A 25,050-nucleotide genomic window follows, 5' to 3' on the forward strand; every position below is an offset into this window, starting at 1 on the left:
CAGGTGTCTAGTTCATATTTATTGGGCCAGCTGAAGTGAATTGAAGGGCCCAAGTAGCTTCGCTGTTTGCAAGCTGGCAAGCCGTCCTCACCAGCAGCTATTCAGATTACCGCAGAACCACTGGGCACCTATTTAGCAATTCATTTCTTTTTTTTTTAAGGAAGGGGGTGGAATGGCAAAGCTGTTTGCTGTGAAAATTTGCAGCCGGTTGCCTGCACCGTGGACTGCCAGCCATTGTTTTTGGATGAGTGCGTGTGACAGCTCATGCTTCCAATAGAGCTGGCGAAAGTTTGTTTTTGAGCAACCTAATTGGATGGGTGACATGAATGGGGGGTGAGGCCGGTTTATTGGGGCAAATGGGGCACATCACCACCAACCTCTGTCCTGCTTGCCTGCCTTATTTGCAACTGATTCAGGGGGTGGCACTGCCTATAGGCTCCCTCCTCCTCAGTCTCTGGGTTCTTAGAATCACCGAGCCGTAGAGGTGGAAGGGGCCAAAAGGACAATCTAGTCCACCCCCTGTAGGAATCACAGGCAGAGAATCAGTGACAGATGACCATCCATCCTCTGTTTAAATCCTGAACTGAATTCAGCTGGTTCATGTGGATCCTGGCTTGAGCTGAGTTGTTTGGAGACAGTCCCAAGTCACCCGAGGTTGGGCAGGGCCACTGAGAGATCCAGGACTTTCAGGGGGTGATGAGTCAGGTGGGAAGGCTCTAGGGGTCTGCTTTGCAAGTGTGTTCACCACAGAGAATGCATTGGGGAAGCAGACCTCAGCAGGATTGAATCCGCCTCCTGCTGAGGGGAGGATTCAGTCCCGAGGGGTGCAGGGCTGTCCTTTTCAAGTGCTTCCCCCACCACAGGGCACAGCCTTAATTATCACAGCTGAAGGGCACATTCCACCCAGGGGAAAGTGTCAGGGAGGGCCGATATTGCAAGGGGTCTCTTGGAGACCATTCTGAGGACTGGATAGAGAGGCTTATGGGACATCATTTGACCCTTGATCCTGAGATTCCCTACCTGTGATGTAGAAGGCCCCAGGTTCAGTCTCTGGCACCTCCAGGGGGGGAACCCTGCTTAAGACTTTGGAAAATTGCAGTCAGTGTGTACACCAGCCCCCTCCAACCTGGTGCCTGTAGATCAGAGGTCAGCAAACCTTTTCAGCAGGGGGCCCGTCCACTGTCCCCCAGACCTTGAGCGGGGCTGGACTATATTTTGAAGGGGGGGGAATGAACGAATTCCTATGCCCCACAAATAACCCAGAGGTGCATTTTAATTAAAAGCACACATTCTACTCATGTAAAAACACCAGGCAGGCCCCACAAATAACCCAGAGAATGCATTTTCAATAAAAGGACACTTTCTACTCATGTAAAAACACGCTGATTCCCGGACCATCCGTGGGCCAGATTGAGAAGGCGATTGGGCCAGATCCGATCCCCTTAGTTTGTCTACCTATGCTCTAGATATTTTATGCTACAATTCCCATCAGCAGAGTGTACCATGTTCTTTAAGACAACACTGAGCTAGACTGATGAACAGTATGATAAGGCAGCTTCCTGTGTTCATTGGGATGGGCCTCCAACCAGGTTCTCTCTCAGAAGCATTGAGCTTCTTGGGCACTGTGCCATTGATAGGACCCATTGATTGGTCTGCCCGCTGTTTTCCTTGAATGGGAAATTAATAAAAATGTAATAAGGAAGTGAGGATCTGGATCCCTTATGAATATATCTGGGGAGATAATAAAAACCCATCTGGAGAAATATGGCTCATCATACTGATCCATAGATAGATGGGCAGCAGGAAGGGGGAGAGAGACTTTTATCCTTATTTGCAGTAGATGGGAGAATCATAATTTAATCTGGGTATGTGCCACTATCAATATGAGCGGCCCACTCTTCCAGATGGAAATCTGCTCTCCAGATAGGTGTGCTCTCATGACTAATGTACTGCATGGAACCCTTGAGCGGCACTCGGCTAATAGAAAAACCGGCTTGTGAAATGAGCAGCCGAAAAGCCCACAATCGCAGCAAATGAAAGGAATAAATATAAATTAAAGTCAAATAAGAGTGGGGAGAAGGGGAGGAAAGTCCAGGCAGGCAGAGACCGATGTTCTTAACAAGAACATTTATTTTGATTCATTATGCAGCTGGAAAATAATTATCCCCTTGTTGAAGTTCATGCATTACCTCTGCGGGTGGAGGGTTCGGTGGGAGGAAGTGATTTTTGTTCATTTCTTCTAAGGGCCGCTTAGTGAGTCTTTTGACGTACGTTGAAATAATGCCCCTTGGATGTCCTATATGCAACAGGGCTAAAGAATGTCTGTGTGCCTTTCTCTTGTCACCTGCAAGTCCTCCTAACCATCGACCGAACGATAATGGGATGCCTGCAAACATTCTGCAGCCACTCAAAGTCTGAGAATGAGTCATTGGATGTTGAAAATGAGGGTGGGGCAATTGGTGGTGGAAGGGCTCCAAAAATGAGGGATAACATGGGCTGAGAAGAATTTCTAATCATGTTCTCTCCTAGTCGAAACAAAATAGAAAATTCTTTCCAGTAGCACCTTAGAGACCAACTGAGTTTGTTCTTGGTATGAGCTTTCGTGTGCATGCACACTTCTTCAGATACACTGAAACAGAAGTCACCAGATCCTTAAATATAGTGAGGGAGTGGGGAGGGGTATTACTCAGAAGGGTGGTGGGAATGGGTGATCAGCTGATAGGTGTGGAAAACCTGTTGACGACTCTTAACGGCTGCAATTAGCCTTGCAGGGAAAGGCAAGGGGTGAGATGGCTAAAGATAGCTTTGTCATGTATAATGAGATAAGACTCCAATGTCTTTGTTCAGAGCAGGTTTCTCCATGGTTTTAAGTTTGGTGATTAGTTGCAATTCAGCCACTTCTCTTTCCAGTCTATTTCTGAAATTTCTTTGTATTAAGACAGCTACTTTGAGATCTTTTATAGAATGTCCTGGGAGATTGAAGTGTTCTCCTACTGGTTTCTCTGTCTTGTGATTCCTGATATCAGATTTATGTCCATTTATCCTTTGGCGTAGGGTTTGGCCTGTTTGTCCAATATAGAGAGCTGAAGGGCACTGTTCTCTCCTGACCATGAGGACCGCGCACTGTGAGAAAAATAAATGCCTGAGGGTGGCTAAGTCATGCAGAAGGCAGGCATGGGCTGGATCCACAGGACCTTGGGTAGCTCTAAGAAAACAACTTGCTCCAACAAGATATGGAACTCAGTGGAGGGGTTTGATCTCTTGTGCTGCCTACTTCCCAATGGATGGTGAATCTTAATATGGTTGTCCTCTGGCCTGGAGCCTAGCACCCTTGTCACTTATTAATCAGTTCCCGCATTGTACTCTTTCCCCCAGGGGGCCTCAAAATACCCTAGTCCCAGGCTTAGAGACACAGAAAGGTTTACTCACATAGGCAGAGCCTTTGTAAATACATTGGCCGAGTCCAAGTGGAGCAAATTCTACACAATTGCAGCAATCTGCTGTGTGAGGAAGGGGTGGAAAACCTCTTTCAGCATCAGGACCTAACTCCTTCCTGGGAAACCTTATGGGGACCGCTCATCATTGGAGGGCCAGGTGAGAGGCAAAAAAGTGGGCGGGCCCTCAGAAAAATGAGCAAAGCCAGCAATGTGACTCTTACTGTGTACAGTAGAGAAGGACACTGGAGGAGAATGAAGAGCAGGTCCAGTGAAGAGTAAGGCCTAGAGAGGAGGCATGGCCTGAGAAAGTGCCAAGCCCCCAATAGATAGGTGTAGGGGGCCCACATTAAGTTCTTACATCAGCGTAAGGCTATGTACCCACAGATCCAGAGCCAGCTGAAGACATTTTGGCACCTGAGGTGAACCACAAAATGATGGCTGCCAGTCAGGGAGAAAGGGGCAAGTGGAGATGTACATCAGGCGCAAAGTGAGAATAAAGAATAAACAAGGATGAGGGGAGACTAACTCCGGGGAACCCTGTGAGGTCTCTGTGTTGGAGGGGCCAAATGATGGCCAATGCTGATAATATAGGCATTTCATAAATTTTGTTTATTTATTTTATTCAGTTGCTGAGTTATCTAGTAAGAACTATTCTCTAGACAAAGTGCACAGTACGACAAAGTGATTTAAACAAACGGTGCAGCAACTCGGTGGAACCTCAACAAATCAGTAAAAACAACCCAGCAGAAGGTGAAATCCTGCACAGATAAAGCCCAACACAGACAAATTAAAGCCTCAGATGGAAAAATCAGGGTTGTACCTATCTAAGCTATACCCAGAGAAGGCGCAAAGAAGTTAGTGAACCTGCATTAGGCACACCCGTTCATTTCAGTGGGTCTACCCTGAATACAACCTTTAGAATTTGTAATCTTCAAAATGAACAGAGTACAGTTGTATTGCAAGAACAACTGCAACCTAGTACCTTCTTGTGTGTGTTTCTGTGTGTGTCCTACAGGCCCACACGCGACAGCGATGAGGATGAAGATGACGAGAAGAAAGGCAGAGGCTGCACCCTGCAGTACCAGCATGCCATGGTACGAGTCCTCACCCAGTTTGTGGCAGAATCATCCGATTTGGGAGGCCAGCTGACCTACATGCTTGGCTCCGAGTGGCAGTTCGACATTACGGACCTTGTGGCTGACTTCATGAAGGTGGAGGAATCCAAAGTAGCCAAGTTACAAGATGGCCGGGTTCTGATTGGTCGTGAGCAAGGAATCACAACAGTTCAGGTACAAAGTAAGGCGGAGTGTCAAGGGAAACATTAATGTGGGCTGCACAAGGCTACTGGTAGGTGGATTTGTAGCTCGTTGGCAGACTGAACCCAAATAGTACTCACTAATGCAGGGGTCAGCAAACTTACAGCGCCTCGGGCCGGTGTCTCCAGTGCCAGTCATGTGGTGGGCTGGAGGGCGGGGAAGCGCACGCCCATACGAGTGCGCACATGCTATTTCCGGCACACTTCCGGGTTGGAGGAGCACCGGAAATAGCTTGTGTGCATGTGCATGGGCCTCCTCCGACCGTAGCGCGTGCGCCCTGACGTCACGACGTGTGTGCAGCCTCCTGGGTGGACTGCACGTGTGGACATGCACAGTCCACCCAAGATGGCGGGCGCGATCGGCCGGCACCCCTTTCTGACCAGCGCCATGCCACGCCGCCTTTTAAGGCTGCAGCTAGCGAACAGCAGCACAGATGCTGTTCAGCTGTTCGTGCTTTGCAGCCTTTTAAAAGTTGCCGCACCGCCGGCGTCAATCGCGGGGGTGGGGCCCGCCCCCATAGTGTCACCCCCCCAGGGCGGTACCTGGGTTGGACCGCCGCCCCCGCCCCCTTGCTCCGCCCCTGCCCAAGCAGGCAAAAGGGGCTAAGAGGGATCTTCATTTTGAAATATGGCAACCAGTTCCTGGGGAATCGTGATGGAACAACCCCAGGATAGTTTAGTGTGGATTGTCACCATCTTTCCTTTCCTTTTATTTCCCTTAAAGGTCCTCTCACCTCTCTCTGATTCCATTTTGGCTGAGAAGACTGTGATTGTTCTGGAAGACCGGGTGACCATCACAGACCTCGGTGTTCAGCTTGTGGCAGGCTTGTCCCTCTCTCTCCAGGCAAGCAAAGGAAACAAGAGGGTGATTGTTTCTACGACATCGGCTTCTGACATTCTTCATTCACCAAAGCAGGTGGGAGATGCAATGACAAAATTAATGAAAAGCACAGATTTGCATCGTTTCATCAGCAAATAGGAGACCTAGATAAACCAGATGAGATTAAATGGAGGGTAACCCAAAGGACCAACTAAGGACTAGATGAGGTATCTTCAACCTTTTCAGACCCAGGACCCACTTTTAACCTAAGCATGCATTTGGGGACCCATTTCTTAACCCTTCGTTGCATGGTAATAATAAAAATAATAATAAATAAATAAAAATTTTATTTATACCCTGCCCTTCCCAGCCAAAAAAAACCGGGCTCAGGGCGGCTAACACTAATTAAAATCACAGCAAAAAACATAAACACAATCAATTTAAAATAACAGATTAAAATACAAATTTAAAATTTCAATATTAAAACTGCAGTCTCAATTTCAATAACCCACCAATAAAAGAATGAAGCATAAATATTAAACAGAAACCAACCCTGGTGTTAGTGCTTTTGTGGTTACCCACCATGGGTCCCTATTTTCCGGGGACATCCCTGATTTAAAGAAGCCATCCCGGTTTCGGATTTGATCCCCGAATGTCCCACTTTTCCTTTGGATGTCTCTATTTTTATCGGTGAAATGTTGGAGGGTATGGAGTTATCTGACCCCTGAGCTGTCTGAAGGCAATCCTGTATAGGGAAGGGTTTTTTTTAAAAAAAAATGTTTAATTTTTTATTGAGTTTTTATATATGTTGGTAGCTGCCCTGAGTGGCTGGGGCAACCCAGTAAGATGTATGGGGCATAAATAGTAACATTGAATGGGACATCCCTATTTTGATCAGAGAAGTGTTGGAGGGTATGGGCTGTGGCCCACTAATGAGTCTCAGCTCAGTGGCTGAAGGCCAGTGGACTAGATGGGCCTCTGGCCTGATCCAGCAGGCCTTTTCTTATGCTTTTGTAACCACGATAGATGGTGTGATCCCATGGGTCGTAGGAGAAATTAAACTAAGCTAGAGATGAATGGGGTGGTCGTGTTGTGCGAGTGCTGTTGCACTGGCATCCTCCTTTGGTATTGCCTCCTACCCACTTTCAGTTCTGGCCCTGGCCACCCTTCTATGTGGCCCCCAACAGATCCCCCCCCCCGGGAATATGGTCCTTGAGGATCGTAAAGGTTCCCCACCCCCAGGGCCGGCGCATCCATTTAGGCGAACTAGGCAATCGCCTAGGGCGCCAAAATGGAGGGGGCGCTGGCCAGGCTTGGGCGGGACGGTGGGATGGCGAGCAGCAGCTTCTTCGCTGTAGCGGAGAGGTGCCGCTTGCCCCCTACACCACCCCCCGGCTCCCGGTAAAGCAGGCTTTGGCGGGGGGTGGGGAGCGGGATGGGCGAGCAGCAGCTTCTCTGCTACAGCGGAGAAACCGCTGCTTGCCTCTCCACCACCCCCCACCTCCCGCTAAAGCAGGCTTTGGCAGGGGGGCGGGGGGGCAGAAGATTGGTCTCGCCTAGTGCGCCAGAAGCCCTAGCACCGGTCCTGCCCACCCCTTTACTAAGTTATGGGCCCTCCCTCTCTAAAGAGCATAGAGAAAACGTGAAATACATAAATGTGAATATGAAAAATGGGAGAGTGGAATGATTGGATCGTGTTTACTGACACATTAAGCCAAAAAACAAAACAAAAAGGTGTGTGGGGGGGGGAGGGAACTATGTTACTCATTTTCATGTAATTATTTCCAGGCTTCACAAAAACAGGGTGGGGAGGAGCCCAACTCATGCGATTTCACTAAATCAGCCGCATGAGTCTAGGAAACAATATTTTGTTGGCTAATTTAAGGCCCAGAGTTCAGATTGATTTCATGATGCAGTCTGAAAACAAATGATCTGACCGGTTATATGTGAAATTGATTCTGAGGCATTCTGCTAGGAAGAGAATGTTAAAACTAAGCTTTCATTTTTTTAAAAGTTCACTCATTTCAGATGCATTATTTCCCAGCTTGAATGTAGAAAGCTCGTGGTGCTGACGCGTTCAGCTAAGTTATACCCAGAGTACACCTACAGGTTTGTTTAAAATGCTAGTCCTATTCAGAACAGACCCACTGAAATGACTGAGTAACTTAGGTTCATAAATTTCACTTCTTAAAAGAGTTATGGCTTCTTAGAAAATGATACATTTCTTTATGTTGTAGGAAGCTGTGGTCAGTTCTTGGATTCTGTTCAGCGATGGCACCGTGACACCCTTAGACATCTACGACACGAAAGATTTCTCTCTTGCCATCACATCCCTGGATGAAATGGTGGTGTCCATCCATCAAAGCCAAGAGGAAGAGCAGCCCGTGGTGGTGGCGGAAGGTGAAGGTCAAGGGCCGCTCATTAAACTAGAAATGGTGATCAGCGAGCCTTGCCAGAAGTCCAAGAGGAAGAGTAGCTTGGCTGTTGGGAAAGGAAGCATCAAAGTCAAGTTTGGCCAGAAGGATTTTGACCACAAAGGGGACACCAATGACATTGAAGACGTTGAGGCTGATTTTAAAAGCCATGAGAGTAATTCTATAGAGAAGTCCTTGGAGCAGGAGAGGTCAGGGCAAGATTGGCCCAAACATGGGGCTTCCATTAATCATGAAGAGGCTACTAACCAAAGCACAACTTCCAAGACTCCTGTTCATCCGAAAACTGCTCAGGGTCAGCTCCAAAATGGTCCAACCTCCTTTACGAGCTTCCCTATGCAAGTTGACATTCCAGTGCAGAACAGTCCCAGTGACCTCACTTTGGCTTCCAGAGGTCTAACGGACCTTGAGATTGGCATGTATGCCCTTCTGTGTGTTTTCTGTTTAGCCATATTGGTCTTCTTAATTAACTGTGTGGCGTTTGCTTGGAAGTACAGGCACAAAAGGTTTGCCGTCAGTGAGCAAGGCAACATTCCACATTCCCATGACTGGGTGTGGCTCGGGAACGAGGTGGAGCTCTTGGAGAACCCAGTGGACATTTCGCTCCCATCCGAGGATTGCACAACCATGATAGACAGAGCGATGCAGTTTGAGGAGAGCAATTTCCTCCTCAACGGGAGCTCTCAGAAGAGCTTCCACAGCCAGATCCTTCGGTCTGCTGACTATGGTTGTGAGAACGATATCACAAACGAACCTATCAACCCTCCTGGGCCCAAACGGAAAAGAGTCAAATTCACATCCTATACCACCATCTTGCCAGAGGATGGTGGCCCATACACCAACTCCATCCTCTTTGACAGTGACGATAATATCAAATGGGTATGCCAAGATATGAACTTAGGGGATTCCCAGGAACTTAGAGACTATATGGAAAGGCTGCAAGACAATATGTAAAAATAATAATTATTATTATCTCTCTCTCTAAAAACTTTATCTTTGTATTCACCTTTATGCCTTCTGTTTTATGGATGATGGAGCACTCAAACCCAGCCAGCAATAGAAGAAGGCTCTCCAAAATGTTTGGAGGTCCAGAAATACTAACTTTGCATTGTTTTGATCAGCTGCAGGAAAAAGCTGGCTTGTCAGGTACAAGGGGATGTCAGCCCCTAAACAGCTACCTACAAATTTTGGAGGTACTGCGTACAACCAGCTGTTTTTCATATATCGCCTGGTACTAGCTAATGCTGATCCCATTGCACCTAGACTCAGAGAAGATGGGTTAGTGTGCCATGTTATGATGAGCCGTTACTATGGAAAAGGAACCATTTTGTGGGTGGGTGGATGATTTTTCTAGAAAATATTCTTTGTAAAAGCACAGTAGACATTCCTTGCTTTCAGCTGGAATCTAGGGTCCTTTCAAAGGATCAGAATGAATTGACCTGATGTAATCTGTTTATACGAAATACAGACAGATGTATCCTCCTAGGCTTTTGTTTTTTTGAAAACAAATATTCATCCTTGTGGTTAATTTGTTCAGCTGTATTGTTTATAAAGCTTTCCTGATTTGATGAACTATTTACACATTTTCATTTGACAGGATTCCCTCCCCAACCCATAGATGTACCAAAGTGTACTGCATTGCTAGGGCTGCAATGTCTAGTCGATAAATCGAATAAAATCCTTGTAAAAATGACAGTGAAAAAGTGCCCCCGATAAACTGGGCAGCAGATTATTATTGTTATTTTGGAGAAAAAATGTAACAGTTTTAAATACAAGTACTTAGAGAAAACATTGCTGGTGGGTGCCATTTTTGAAGGGGCAACCCCCCCTTTTCTCACACATGGAGTGCATCTCCTAAGTTATGACATGCACAGGCGCCATCTGAAATCCACAACAATGACGATAATACAGCTACTCAAGTGCAAATTTATACAGGACTAATCGGTTATTCGCTTATTAATTCATTAAAACTCAAACGATTAATCGACTAAAACTTCTTTCGGCCGGGTGAGAGCCCTACTTTCTGTGTTAAAAGGGTTTGTTTTGTAGCTGCTTGATATTGTTCCCTAATCCTTCCTCCTTCTTTCTTTCTTTCTTTCTTTCTTTCTTTCTTTCTTTCTTTCTTTCTTTCTTTCTTTCTTTCTTTCTTTCGTACATCTCTTTCACTGGAAAATAGAGATCTGTCTTCTTACAGGGAAAATGTACATACAATAATAAAAACCCTGGGGTGGGGGAAAAAGAGCTATTCTGGTTTTTGTTTTCATTTTGGAAGGTTTGCAATATCATCATCTCAAAATCCCCAGGTATGGTTTGAAGGCACACGTTGCACCTACCTTCCTGAAGTTAAGCAGGTCTAGGCTGGATCTGGGTCTGGATGGGAGACTAGCAACTTGGGAAATCATGGAAGATAAAAGTTTCAGTGGCTAATAGTCGTCATGGCCAGGGTGTTTTTTAGCCAGAGCTCACAGGAGCTCATCTCTGGCCCTTGTCATTCTAAGAGAACTAGGGAGAAGTTCATGGTGAGCTCCAGCACCTCTTTTTCTAGAAAAATAACACTGACGGTGGCTATGCTTTGCCTCCACTGTTGGAGGCTACAATTCTTTTGAATCCCAGTTGCTGGAAACTACAACAGGAGAGAGGGAACCGCCTTCAGTGGTTTTTCCTTGATTGGAAATGTGCCCTTAAATACTGATTATGCCTCTTGCTTGCCTGGGTTTAGCATAGAGTAAGGACGCGGGTGGCGCTGTGGTCTAAACCACAGAGCCTAGGGGTTGCCGATCAGAAGGTCGGCAGTTTGAATCCCCATGATGGGGTGAGCTCCCATTGCTCGGTCCCAGCTCCTGCCAACCTAGCAGTTCAAAAGCACGTCAAAGTGCAAATAGATAAATAGGTACTGCTCCGGCGGGAAGGTAAACGGTGTTTCTGTGCGCTGCTCTGGTTTTGCCAGAAGCGGCTTATTCATGCTGGCCACATGACCCGGAAGCTGTTTGCAGACAAACGCCAGCTCCCTTGGCCAGTAAAGCGAGATGAGCGCCGCAACCCCAGAGTCGTCCGTGACTGGACTTAACGGTCAGGGGTCCCTTTACCTTTACCTTTAAGGTTACCAGATGTCCCCATTTCCTGGGGACAGTCTCCGGATTTACAAATCAGTCCCCATACACAATCCAATGAAGTCGAAAAGTGTCCTCAGATTCATTTAAAGAATGAATCTTGCATCCTGTCCTATTTGTCACTGCTTTGTGGCTCTTGAAAGGTCGCCCAAGGAAAGTAACCCTGAGGCTTAAAATGTTTCTCCAGCCCTGGTGTAGACCATATTGAAATAGATGGACCAACAGTGGTCTGATTTTGTGTACGTCAGCTTCCTAAACCGGTTTGGGTGCATCAGAATTGTACCTAGTTCAACTAAAGCAAGGAACTGACCACCCCAACAATTTCCCACTCTCTCCTGGTCCCTTTCTGAAGGACCCATTCATGGATTTTCAAGACAGGTGAGGAAACATTTGGTGAGATTTCAGAATGCTTTGTAAGGCCCCCCCCCTCATTTAAAGCGTGAAGCTTTGAAATTGTCAAGATCAAAAGACGTCTAATGCCCATCAGTTAAAATTGAATTTTGCTCTCCTTTCTGAGCAACAAACTTATGAGGTTGGGTGTTTTTTGTTTTTTGTTTTTTTGAGCAGCTAATTACATATGCTGCAGTCCTATACACAGTTATCTGGGAGTGGAAATTGGTGGCTGGGATGTGATTGAGTCTGCAATACATATGAATCCACCAAATCCACATTTTTCAAAGCAATAGACAAACAAAAACACAGCCTTCCCTCGAAATGTGCACATTCCAAATTTTGCAGTGCAGTACTGCAGCCAAGTGATATGTTCAGAAATTCATATGCTAAGGCAAGGAGTGCATAAAATGCATATATTTGTGAAAATAACATACAAAAATGTATTGGGGAACAGTGGTTTGCAAAACTGCGTATATCAGGGGAAACTGCACACAAAAATAAGTTTATTAGGAGAAATTCATATGGAATTACTGGTGAATTTTATTTTAGGCTTTTTTTTTTTAAATCGCAAATTGCTGCTGAAATGTAAGCTTGGAAAAATGAGAAATGGAGAAATCCAAAATTGACAGAGCCATCTATTCATACCAGGGAACTCACTTTTGTCCGAATAGACTTGTGTAGGCTTGGCACTTTTAAGTAGTTAAAATGGCCCCACTTTAAGAATGCTGAAAACCTAGAAATCAGGGGTATTATTTTTTTTTTACTGCCTCGTGTAACATAATGCGCTGTGAAATGTGGCTCTGATTTCTTGAGGTTCCTTTGTTGAACACCGTAGAACTGCAATGCCATGCCACAAGTCCTATTCCAGGCTTGCATCAAAATGCCATAAGCACGGGATTATACACGGGCGCACACACTCGCAGCATAGTAATGTCATTGTGCGGTTGGTACGTGCTGGGGCCATGCACAATAAACACGCCTGTCTCCGCACAACTTCACAGACAGAGAGCTCAGACCTAACGGAATTCTATAATGCATACAGGAGATGAAGGGGGAATCAAATATTCAGAGTAGCGACACTTTCAAAAATAAATAAATAAGCAAGGAAGCAAGCAAGCAAGCAAACGGTGCCTCTACTGTATTCAAAGACACTGCAGTGTGTATCAAATGGCTTATGCTAATTGCTGGGTCCTTTACAGCGAAGCTTGAAAATGCATACGAGAGACAGCATATTTTACCCTGGAAACATTGTACTGAGTTTCTGCCGTGCCTCAGTGGATTGCTAAGAGTGTTTCTAGCATTTCTGAGTTGTTGTTGTTATCATTACTATTAAAAATTTGTATATCACTCTTCATCTGCACAAAATGCATAATAAAACAAGAACAAAAATGAACCAATAACCCCCCTCCTATAAACACATTTAAAAGGCCATGGAATGTTGATCAGCCAAAGGCCTGGTTATAGCAAAAACATAAGAGAGGAAACCTGAGCCAATGCCCTGGGGTGGGCCTTCCCCACCAATGGCCCCAACCAGTGGCGGAGCTAGGCTCCGCGGCACCCGGGGCAGCAAAGGAAACGCCCCGGGGGCGGGGCGTCGCGGCGTCACAATGTGATGTCACGGCGCCCCGCCCCCGGGCCGTTTCCGGGAGTGCCGCCGTCGCTTCTGCAGCCCCCTTTTAAGCCGAAGAGCCCGCTTTTAAGCTCTGCGGCTCAAAAGGAGGCTGTGGAAGCGGCGGTCCGACGCTGCTGCTCCCGGGGCGACTGAGCCAGCGGCAGCGCGTGGGGGTGACAAGCGCCGGCCCCTCCTGCCACTCCCCACTCAACGCCGGTCACCCCGGGAGCAGCAGCGCTGCACGGACGGGGTGCTCCCTCGGCCGTGCGCTGTTGCTCCTGGGGTGACGGAGGGAGCGGCAGCAGCGCTTGGGAATGGCGGGAGGGGCTGCCGCTTGTCAACCCCATGCGCCGCCGCTTGCTCCGTCGCCCCGGGAGCAACAGCGCACGGCCGAGGGAGCACCCTGTCCGTGCAGCGCTGCTGCTCCCAGGGTGACCGGCGTTACGTGGGGAGTGGCGGGAGGGGCCACCGCTTGTCACCCCCACCCGCCGCTTGTCACGTCTGCCACTCGGGGCGTACCGCCCCCACCGCACCCCCCTAGCGACGCCCCTGGCCCCAACTGTTGTGGTTGTTATTAAATTTATACACCATACTATTGTCTTATAAGCACATTCATAATACAACAACACTGACTTAAATCCCACAACCAAACAATTCCATCAAATCATTAAGATAAACTTCAACAATTCAAATAAATCTATCATTCATCCAGCTGCCTGCATGTCCCCGCCTGGACTTGGCTGGCAGCATTGGCTGGGCTCAATAAACCACCCATAATCTCAGTTTCCCTGCGATGCCCCTGAGCCACAGCTACCACCACTGTAAGCCTACAGACCAGGAACGGCAGCCCTTGCCACGGTGTTACAGCCCCAGCAACCAACTGAAGATGCTGGATGCTACTACCAGACTTGAGTTTGGGCAGTCCTGCAATGCTAGAATTTCTCAAAGTTTTTCAGGGGTTCCTCAATAGGAAGATAAGTAAAGGCAGAAAAACCGAGGTCCTTTAGAAACTTCTAAAAGCCTCCTGCAAAACATTGGCTCATACCTCTGGCAAGAGTGACCTGTTCTACCATCTCATATCTTTGCCCCCTCTTGTAGGTGTGAATGTAGAGTGAGAATCATGAGAGACATAATCCAGAATGCTCTGAAGTGCACACAGCAGTTGCAAGGTGTACCAGGAGGTTACAAGGTGGAAGGGTGGGTAGGTGGCCACAGCCACACATAATTCCCTACAAAGAGCTGCTGACAAAAGCTTTGCCAGTAGGGGAGTGTTTTTTGTCATATAGGCATTGAGAAGCTTGTCCTGGTCTGCCTCACCTCGTCTGGGTTCCATTTCTCACTAGTGTGTGATACAAGAGTTACAACTCATTGTTATCTTGGTTACAGATCAAAACAAACCATAAACCCAAGTTCAGACAACACAGCAAATCAAACCTTCGATTGGTTCACAGCTGCACAGCAGCAGCAAGACGGGAAGAATTGCAAAGTGTCTATGATCTCCTCTCCAAGAATTCACATGCCCTCCTGCTTAGTGGCAAACTGCAGACCACCATTAGTGTCTGGAGTCCATTGGGACTGGTTGGGTGGAAAACAGGGAAGCCAAAGGGTAGGTGGAGCCAAACCGAACAACAGGCAAAACCAACTAATTATAGGGTTGTCCCCAGCCTCTTCCCTGATGAGTTCCAGAAAGGCAACAAGGAGACTAAAGGGGAGGAAGCTGCCAGGCAGTGTCGCCCGCTGTACGAGTTGCATATCCAGTTTCCTGGGATTTGGCACCACTCAATGGGCCTTGCTTTTCAGCAGCCATGTATAGGATTTGGCTGCAAACTTATTGGATCAAGGATGGAGAACCTCCAGGTGTTGCTGGATTCCAACTCCCTTCGTCCCTGACCATTGATCTAGTTGGCTGGGACTGATGGGAGTTGGAGCCCCACAACATCTGGAGGGCCACAAGTTCCTCAGCCCTAGATGTTCTACAAGTCATCGGAATCTAACACAAAACCTTTACTGCAGGCTTAATGCGGATGTTGTTTTCGATTTTACATTGGATAAAATCTGCACTGTTACCTCACATAAAAGCTCCATTCCCACCATCCCTTATTATTGGTAATGAAGGGAGAAACTCATATATGTAACATTATGGAGCAGCACAGAAACAAAGCTTTAAATTAAGATAACGAAATGGACTTTTTAAATAAAAACAAAACAATCCTGTGTAATTTGTATACCAATTATGTTATACACGTGCTTCAGTTTCTTGACATTAATTATATGAACTAATTCATTTTTCCCCTCTTACAGGCAGATGTTCAAAATTTTAGCAAACAGTACTCTCCCAACAGGATAGAATAGACTGATATTGTAAAGACATTTAACATGGGAAATAAAATGTTTGTTCCTGTACTTCATAAACACTGGGTGGTCGTTTTTAATTGCACAGAGATGATTGGATAAGACCTATCGCAAGAAGAGAAAGGTGGTTTGTCTGATTTAGGAGGAAGTATCATGATCAAGGTTCCCTGATACCCATCAGAAGAGGCATCCTAGAGGATGGGGAGAAATGGTTCCTCAACTGCATGAGACAGATAGTGAACATCCTCTCCCCTAGAGCCAGTGGTCCAGTAGGATGATGAGGCAGTGCCACACCAGCACCAAGCTGCCCATCTTCTTGTCTTCTTACTTACAATCAGTCTATGGGGTGGCACTACTTGGCAGCTTCTGCCTCCTCAGTTTTAGGTAAAACTAGAATTAGCTGCCTCTGCCTTTTATTGCTTCCAGCTCTTCCTGCCTTCCAACTTACCAGTTGCAATGGGGACCACCCACCATTGTCTAGAGGAGCCATCCATAACCTGATTCTCTCCAGATACTTTGATCCAAGAAAGGGAAAGTCTACAGTACCAACTATAAAAAGAGTCACAGTTGCTTCCTGGCTGTTGTTGACGCAACACATTTTCTAACACAGCTAGATGATGTCTGTCACTTTCCTGGAAACTTGTTCCCTGACTTGTTGGACAGCTCCCCAACTGTACGGGTAAGAGCAGGATCTAAGCCATTCTCCCTCAACAACAGCTCCCATCCTCTTGACTGTTGACCAGGCTAGCGGGGACTGGTATGAGTTGTAATCCAAAACATCTGGAGGTCACCAGCTTGGTCAGGGCTGTTTAAAGTCATGCAGCAGCATTAGCAGTAGGAACAGAAATAGGCTTCTAAACAAGGAGCAGTAGAGATAGATAATGGTTGGATGCGCAACTGGGCAGAACGGATGATTCCTGGGTATAAACTGGAATGAATGGATGTGCTAACCCTCAAAATATGACAAGATATTGCTAATTAGCAATGACACAGCAGGAAACAGAAGCAAAGCATGAATTAATGCTTATATTCTACTATATATAGTCCGTATATAACTCTACTGGAGCCTCTGCGTCAATGACTAACATTAAAGCATACTGACAAAATTCTCCAATAAACACCATCTTGGGACCAGATGCTATTGAACATTTCACAAAACTCACTCTCTGTTTCCTGGAGTCAATCCCTCTGCCCTTCTATATAGCACATTAATTTTGATGGCCAACTTTATCTTATCTCCGATAGATCGCTTAACACAGTGTTTTATAAGTGCAGTTTAATTTGGTTTTTGGAATAGAATAGAAGGTGGCAGCCAACTAAAAACCTGCTGGGTTGGCATTAAGCTCTAGTGCTTGGCTGTTTAAATGCAGGGTGGGATATGGATGGAAAACCAGACAGGGTCTCCCCACCCAATGTATTTCTTTTGAAAAGTCAGTGCAGTGTAATGGTTAGAATAGGACCTCGGAGAGCAGGGTTCAAACCACTTCACTCAGTCATGAAGCTCACTTGGTGACCTTGGGCCAATCACAGTCTCTCAACCTAACCTACCTCACAGGATTGTTTTAAGGGTAGGATGGAGAGGGGGGAGAACCATCAGCCCCACACTGAGCTCCTTGGAAAGAGAGAGATAAATGTGTGTTTTTGTTTTTGTTTTAAATGCAATTCCAGCCCACCCTTCACCTTGCAGTGACCAGGCATAAAACATCCAGCAGCAGACCACAACACATAACAGCTATGAACCAGCAGCTAGTATCAAACAAGCAAAAACCAGCACAGTAAAAGGAGGGAGGGATATTAGGCAAAAATTCACATCAATGTGTGCATTAGGAGACATTCACACTAAAATGTTGGTGAATTTTCATGAGGACTTTTTTAAAAAAAATCACACATTGATGTGGTATTATGGAGATCTGAAGTTAAGACTGAAGAAATGAGACACAGAGAGAAACTAAAACCGGCCAGTTCTCCCATACCTACTACTGATAGAGACAGGAGTCCCATAGGGAGTGCTACACACCCAGAGCAACACAGGTAAGTGGCAGGTCTATGAGCATCCCCATCATGTCCTTCCTGCAGACAAAATGGTGTTTCTGTGAGTCAAAGCCTCACCTTTCTATCTAAGCAGGAAATTAGCTTAACATCTTGATTTGGTTACTGGTAGGTAGCCGTGTTGGTCTTGATTTGGGTGAGCAATGGAGACACCTGCCATAGGCTGCCATGAGAGGTGAAAGTGAGTGAGCTGATATTGCACTCCTGGACCAGCAACGTATTGTAGCCAACCATGATGCCTCTACCAATGAACACTTGGCGAAGGATTTAAGCGGCCGAAATGGGATATTTGTGAACTATATGTGAATTTTAGAGCAAATGCAATGAATTGTGTATCCCAAGTTAGTACTACTCAGAGTAGACTCATTTAAATTACTGGCATGGCTAACTTAGGTACATTGATTTTAATGGGTCTACTCAGAGCAGGATTGATGTTGGCTATGACCCAATCTCTCTAAACTGCAGTGATAAACTGAGATTTGTAAATTATATTACAAGAATGTGTTAAATGTTCTGCTTGGTTAAAACAGCTAAAACCCATTTCTTGGTCATGGACATGAATTTATATATCTACATTTCTATTTATTGTTTTTTGTATGTTGTTCTAGGTACTTACGGCAAAAGACTAGGATTTGTAAATACTAAATATCAATAAATTTGCTCAGGTACCCTTCCAACCTGGAGCCAGCCCTGTACAGTGGTACCTCTGGTTATGAACACTTCTGGTTATGAACTTTGCCCTAGGATGCAAATGGAAATCGTGCGCCGGAGGCGCATGGCCAGCGGGAGACCCCATTAGTGAAAGCGCGCCTCAGGATAAGAACGGTTTCACCTTAAGAACAGACCTCTGGAACGAATTAAGTTTGTAACCAGAGGTACCACTGTATATATATTGCGAAGTGATCAAAGAAGTGTGATCAGTCAATTTCTCTGTTGAAGAAGAAGAAGAAGAGTTTGGATTTGATATCCCGCTTTATCACTACCCGAAGGAGTCTCAAAGCAGCTCACATTCTCCTTTCCCTTCTTCCCCCACAACAAACACTCTGTGAGGTGAGTGGGGCTGAGAGACTTCAGAGAAGTGTGACTAGCCCAAGGTCAGCCAGCAGCTGCATGTGGAGGAGCAGGGACGCGAACCCAGTTCCCCAGATTACGAAGCCACCGCTCTTAACCACTACACCACACTGGCACACTGACCACAGATACTTCCAATAATTTCAGATTTTGGAGTTCTGAATGATCACAACTTTCTGAAGAGAATTCAATGATTTTGGGACACCCCCTCCCAGTTCTCCCCCCCCAAAAAAATGTTTAGGGGTACTCTCATTTTCCTACTCGTATTGAAATACTGCCCCTCAATGAGGCCAACCTTAGATTCACAAAATGTTTAGGGGTATGCGTACCCCTGCGTCCCCCCAGAAAAAAAAATACTGCCCCCTCCCATTGTTTCATTTAAAAAAAGGTCCCAGATTTGGCACAGAACACTGTACCTGAGCCGTTTGCCACAGCATCCAATTTTTTTTCTCTTCTCAACTCAAGGGCCACAGTCCCTTCTGGGGGCCACAAGCCAGTGATGGGTAAGGCAAGAGGGAACAAAGCAATGAATACAAATTTACCTTTGTCCAGCAGGCTAGTTTCTACATTCCCCTCTCTATCCAGACAAACAAAGGACAACAACAAGGACGTTTCCCAGCCAGACAAAAACACTCAGTGAGGATGTGAAGCAGGGGTGGTGAAGGGTTCGACCTGGAGAGAGCCCTGAGGTTCCCAACTGCTGCCCTACAAACACAGATATGATCCGTGTGAATAGCCACACTCTCCTAATTTTAGATAGGAATCTTCTTCCCAGAGGACACCACCGGTCAGAGGTTCCTGGAAACAGAGAGAAAAGAGAAGAGTGCAAGGCTCTGAAGGTAACTGGGTGGCACCTTCTGCTCTCCATCACCACTGAAAACATTCAAGCTGTGAGTTATCAAGACTCTCAGAGAATCCATTGCCTCTCCCCCCCCCTTTTATTTTCTGCCTAAATGAAAAAACACGCAGTCTGTCATTTCTCCTGTAGTCACGGTTTAGTGACCCATGAAATCTGAACCAGTTCATTGAGCAGGAGAGCTAAACAGAACAACAAAACCCCAAATTAGCACAAAAGAAGGGATGGGAGAAGAAAAGGAGGGAAGAGAATGCCTAGGGCTATTGCTTTTTATATATCTTTAACATTTATCTCGCCTAACACTCCTGATTATTTATGGAAAAATGCATCTGTCTCGCATGTGGGGGCTGCTGTTTACTCCTTCTGTGATGCCAACAAAATAAAACAAAATCCTCCAAATGTAGGTATTTTTTTTTATTTTTTATTTTGGAAACACACACACACACACACACACACACACACACTGTACTGGGGTTTCTTTTGCTTTAACTCCATTTTAATCAGTAGGTGCGGGGAATCTTGTAGCTTAATTTCAGAAAGAAAGCAAGAAAGGAACAGCGGTCGATAGAGGTTTCTAAAACTAGCAGAGGTGGGTTAGGGTTTGTTGTGTATTACATTTTTTTAATCCTTGCAACAATCCCTTGAGGTGAGTTAGGCTGGGAAAGAGCCAGTTACTCAGAGAGCTTCACATAACCGGAATAGAATTTGAACCTGTGGACCTTTGGATGTTGCTGCACAGACTCCAACTTCCACCAGTCCAGGAATGACATTCCATAAGTGTGGGGCTACTACTGAGAAGGCCCTGTTGTAAGTCAGAACCCTGTGGCAGCACCACAGTGATTTCCCTGAGGCAGGTTAGGCTGAGATTTCATGACTTGCCTGAGTCCATCCACTGCACTAATTCCATCCCCCTCCCCGAAATAGAACACATGAATGGATCTGCTACCAAAAATAAAAATTAAATAAAAATTAAAAAATGGTTTCCTGAGATGCAAGTTGAATTCAACAGGGAGACTTGACCTCAAAAGGAAATTTTAAGGGACACCAGAAGTAGCATAAGATTTAGGTATGTTTCACATAGGCATGATACAAGGTGTTTTCAGTAGTGGTGCTTTTGTGCTGTTTGATGCAGTGCACATTTCCCAGAACCCTCCATTTTCTGATTCTCTGTCTGTACGAGTTGACTAATTTATCTGAGGAAGTCAGTGAAGATCACACTCCAGTGTGCTTAAACCCCCTTAAGTAAAATATAAAGCTCAGCTTTCTCTGAAATTTAGAGCGCCAAATCAATAATGGACAAGAAATCATCAAGTTTAATCTCAAACACTGTGGGCCAAGTTATCGCTCTTCATGATATAAAACTAATTCCACTCCATGATAAAATGCTACACGCTTGGCTCATAAAGCAATAGATGAAATAAACTTTCTCAGTTCGCCATTCTTACAATTTTGATCTTCCCCTATGCAATAGGATATTTGGGGTGAGGTATCTAGGGAGGATGGCAGGCTGTCTGATGCTCTATGCCAGGGGTAGGAATCACGCTTCCACCCCAACAACATGTCTAGGAAAACTTCTATGGGCTACATGTCATTCGTGGGTAGGTCTGGAGGTGAAAGTGGGTGAAACAATGAATGCAAATTCTTCCAATAATAATAATAATAATAATAATAATAATAATAATAATAATTACTACTACTACTACTACTACTAGCTGGCCTGGCCACGCATTGCTGTGGTTTTTTGTTTGTTTGTTTGTTGCTTTTTTAAATTCTCCTGACCCCGAGAGTATTCTGGAAGCTCCTGTTTTCATTCTTCCCTGTCCCTTTAGAGCAGGGGTCAGCAACCTTTTTCAGCTTTGGGCCGGTCCACTGTCCCTGAGACCATGTGGTGGACCGGACTATTTTTGGGGGGTGGGGGGGTGGGGAATGAACTAATTCCTATGCCCCACAAATAACCCAGAGATGCATTTTACATAAAAGAACACCTTATATTCATGTAAAAACACCAGGTATGCGAAGCTGCGGCAGCCATTTTAGGAGAGGGAAATGGCGACCTTAAAGAGCATTCTCCCCCACCCCAGTCCCAAAATTACCCAGTCCCAAAATCATGCACCCCACTGAAACAATCCCCTCAGAGCTGGTCTTACTCAGTGCGACCTCTCAAGCATGCCTCCTGCTCCGTGTTTTTTTCCCCCTCGGAGCATGCGAAGCTGCGGCGGCCATTTTAGGTGAGGGCACAGGCATTGTTGCTCTGGCCAGGTCTGATGATGTCAGCAGGCAATCTGCCTTTCTATTGGAGGCTGTTGGAGTCTTCATTCCTTTTGCTGGTGAGGTATAATAGGCGCACCATTTTTTATTTTTTATTGCCTTTATTCTATATTTTAGGCATGACAGGTGTGGTTTTTTAAATTTTTATTATGCCAGATCCTTCCTCGATGGTCAAGTTATGCTTTGTCCTAATTTGATGTGCTTTGGTCCAGCGGTTACGGAGAACATCGGTGTCTGCCGCGCACACAATGGGAACATTATATATATATATATATAGAGAGAGAGAGAGAGAGAGAGAGAGAGAGAGAGAGAGAGATTTATACCCCGCCCATCTGTCTGGGTTTCCCCAGCCACTCTGGGCAGCTTCCAACTGAATATTAAAAAAACACAGCATCTCAAATTAAAAACTTCCCTAAACAGGGCCGCCTTCAGTTGTCTTTTAAAAGTAAAATACTTGCTTATTGCCTTGACATCTGCTGGGAGGGTGTTCCTCAGGGCAGGCGCCACTACCGAGAAGACCCTCTGCCTGGTTCCCTGTAACCGCACTTCACGCAGTGAGGGAACCGCCAGAAGGCCCTTGGCGCTAGACCTCAGTGTCCGGGCTGAATGATGGGGGTGGAGACGCTCCTTCAGGTATACAGGATCGAGGCCGTTTAGGGCTTTAAAGGTCAGCACATAAACACTCACCCAGTCCTCTCTGTTCTGTATCTAGGCAAGTGGCAGGCACTATCTAAGTTCAAGGACCCATTCCAGCCAGGCAGAAACACGCAATTGTGGGTGGAAAGCAGGTTGGTTATGGGGTGTGATCTCAAGAGGACGGGGGGGGGGGAGCCTGCCTGAGGGCCAGTAGAGAAGCCTGGAGGGCTGCATTTCAGGTTCTCCACCTCTTGAGCCGTACATAAATGCTGAATATTGTAAGTACGGCTAAATAGCATTCTGGTAACAATGAAATAATAAGAACTCTAAATGCCAAAAAGTGCAGCAAGAAGATGTAGGAATTAGAGAAGATTCTGGCCCCTTGATCCCTTGAATAATTGCCAGCAAACAATCAAAACACAAATTGCTTTTGGGGGGGGGGAGAAAGCGTCACCCACAAAAATAACATGTCCTTGAAATTCGGTGTGAGTCAAGGAAACAGAACGGGAACATGCAGCAGGAGAACAAAACATCAATCTTGGCAGAGTCAAAAGATGGGGAGAAGATCCTCCCACTTCATCCCTTCTTGCCCAGGTGCTGCTGCTGCTGCTTGTTCTGAGGCCAGATCTTTTTGGAAGAAATCTCATCTATGTAATTTCTTTCAATGAAATTGTCATGCATCGCCTGAGTGAAGATGCCATTGAGAAGCTGGTTTGCAGTGGACCCCAGGGAAGGCTCCAGTGGGCTTGTGAGGGGGGTTGCTGCTGCTGTGAATTGTACAAGAGGCTCCTGGGAGATGGGAGGAACATTGCTGCTACTGTGAGTGCTGGAAGAAACTGCTGCCAGGCCCCTTTCCACCTGGCCTAAGGGGCAGGGCCCAGACTCACCCTGAACAGCTAAAAGAGGCTCCCAAGAGACTAGAGGAACATTACTCAAACTACTCTTGGATTGGGGCAACTGGCTAAAATGTTTTAAAATGTCTTAAACAGTTTTAATGTTGATTCCTCTGTTTCGTTTTTTGTTGGGTTGGTGTTGGTTAAATGTTTAATTAGGGTTGGCGGTTATTTTAATTTGGGTATAACTGCAAAGTGTTATTATTAGTATTAGTATTATTAGCTTCTATTGATTTATTGGCTTATTTATAGTCTGTATAAGATATTCTGTTTTTTAAATGTTTGATGTTTTTAAAAATGTTGAAATATATATAAATATAAAAATAAATTATCCAGTAGCACCTTAGAGACCAACTAAGTTTGTTCTTACGTTGTAAGCCACCCAGATGGGCAGGATAGAAATGATAAAATTGTTGGCCTTTCAGCTGATTCCCTGGTGGCCCGCTGGAATGTGGACCCTACCTGCCTGCAGACTGTCTTGCCAGAGTGGTGCATGCTCTAGTTATCTCTCACTTGGATTACTGCAATGCGCTCTATGTGGGGCTACCTTTGAAGGTGACCTAAAAACTACAACTAATCCAGAATGTGGCAGCTAGACTGGTGACTGGGAGCAGCCTCCAAGACCACATAACACCGGTCTTGAAAGACCTACATTGGCTCCCAGTAAGTTTCCAAGCACAATTCAAAGTGTTGGTGCTGACCTTTAAAGCCCTAAACGGCCTCGGTCCTGAATACCTGAAGGAGCGTCTCCACTTCCATCGTTCTGCCCGGACACTGAGATCCAGCGCTGAGGACCTTCTGGCGGTTCCCTCGCTGCAAGGAGCCAATTTACAGGGAACCAGGCAGGGGGCCTTCTCGGCAGTGGCACCTGCCCTGTGGAACGCCCCCCCACCAGATGTCAAAGAGAGGAAAAAACTACTGGACTTTTAGAAGACATCTGAAGGCAGCCCTGTTTAGGGACACTTTTAATGTTTAATAGATTATTGTATTTTAACATTCTGTTGGAAGCTGCCCAGAGTGGCTGGGGAAACCCAGCCAGATGGGTGGGGTATAAATAAATTATTACCACTACTACTACTACTACTACTACTACTACTACTACTACTAGGTAAAGGTAAAGGGACCCCTGACCATTAGGTCCAGTCATGGACGACTCTGGGGTTGCGGCACTCATCTCGCTCTATAGGCCAAGGGAGCCAGCGTTTGTCCTCAGACAGCGTCCGGGTCATGTGGCCAGCATGACAAAGCTGCTTCTGGCGAACCAGAGCAGTGCACAGAAACGTCGTTTACCTTCCCACACTTTGATGTGCTTTGAAGATGAACTGGAGCTCTTAATACAGGATGGTAAATACAACCTGGTAGGCATTACTGAAGCCTGGTGGGATGAGACTCATGACTAGAATGTAGGAATTGATGGGTATAACCTGTTTCAAAAGGAATAGGCTAAAGAGCACAGCTCTTGGTTAATCAAAAACCTTTATTGGCATCACTTACAAACATTTAAAATAAATAAGCCAGTACATTCTTGACGTCACACCATCAGTTCAGTCACCTGCCAAAGGGAAGAAAGGCCAGCAATCCGTTTCCCTCTGTGGGACTCCAGCAAGGTCTGGGACCTACAATGCACTTCTGCGGCCAAAGATCAAGCAGAAGAACTGAGCCACTGTCCCGGTGAGCTCCTGGTCTCTCCCCTGCAATAGGAAGTGTACAATCTCTATCTCTGGCCTCCATGTTGGAAAACGTAGATGATCAAGATATTGTTGCCAAAGATCATCATACAATTTGCATTTGAGGACCATGTGAGCT

At 45.9% G+C, this 25,050-nt stretch overlaps 1 protein-coding gene across 1 annotated transcript in view; it reads left to right on the plus strand.

Moving 5' to 3' along the window:
• LOC117061831 (transmembrane protein 132B-like) overlaps window positions 1-10,242 on the plus strand; it is a 349,705-nt gene extending 339,463 nt beyond the window's left edge. Inside the window, 3 exon segments of the mRNA XM_033174812.1 lie at window positions 4,453-4,726; window positions 5,477-5,668; window positions 7,810-10,242. Coding sequence (XP_033030703.1) covers window positions 4,453-4,726; window positions 5,477-5,668; window positions 7,810-8,958 — 1,615 coding nt within the window. The 3' untranslated portion in view covers window positions 8,959-10,242.
• The last annotated feature ends 14,808 nt before the right edge of the window (window positions 10,243-25,050 follow it).

The sequence above is a fragment of the Lacerta agilis genome, chromosome 17 (assembly GCF_009819535.1).
Source record: "Lacerta agilis isolate rLacAgi1 chromosome 17, rLacAgi1.pri, whole genome shotgun sequence".
Taxonomy (NCBI): Eukaryota; Metazoa; Chordata; class Lepidosauria; order Squamata; family Lacertidae; genus Lacerta; species Lacerta agilis.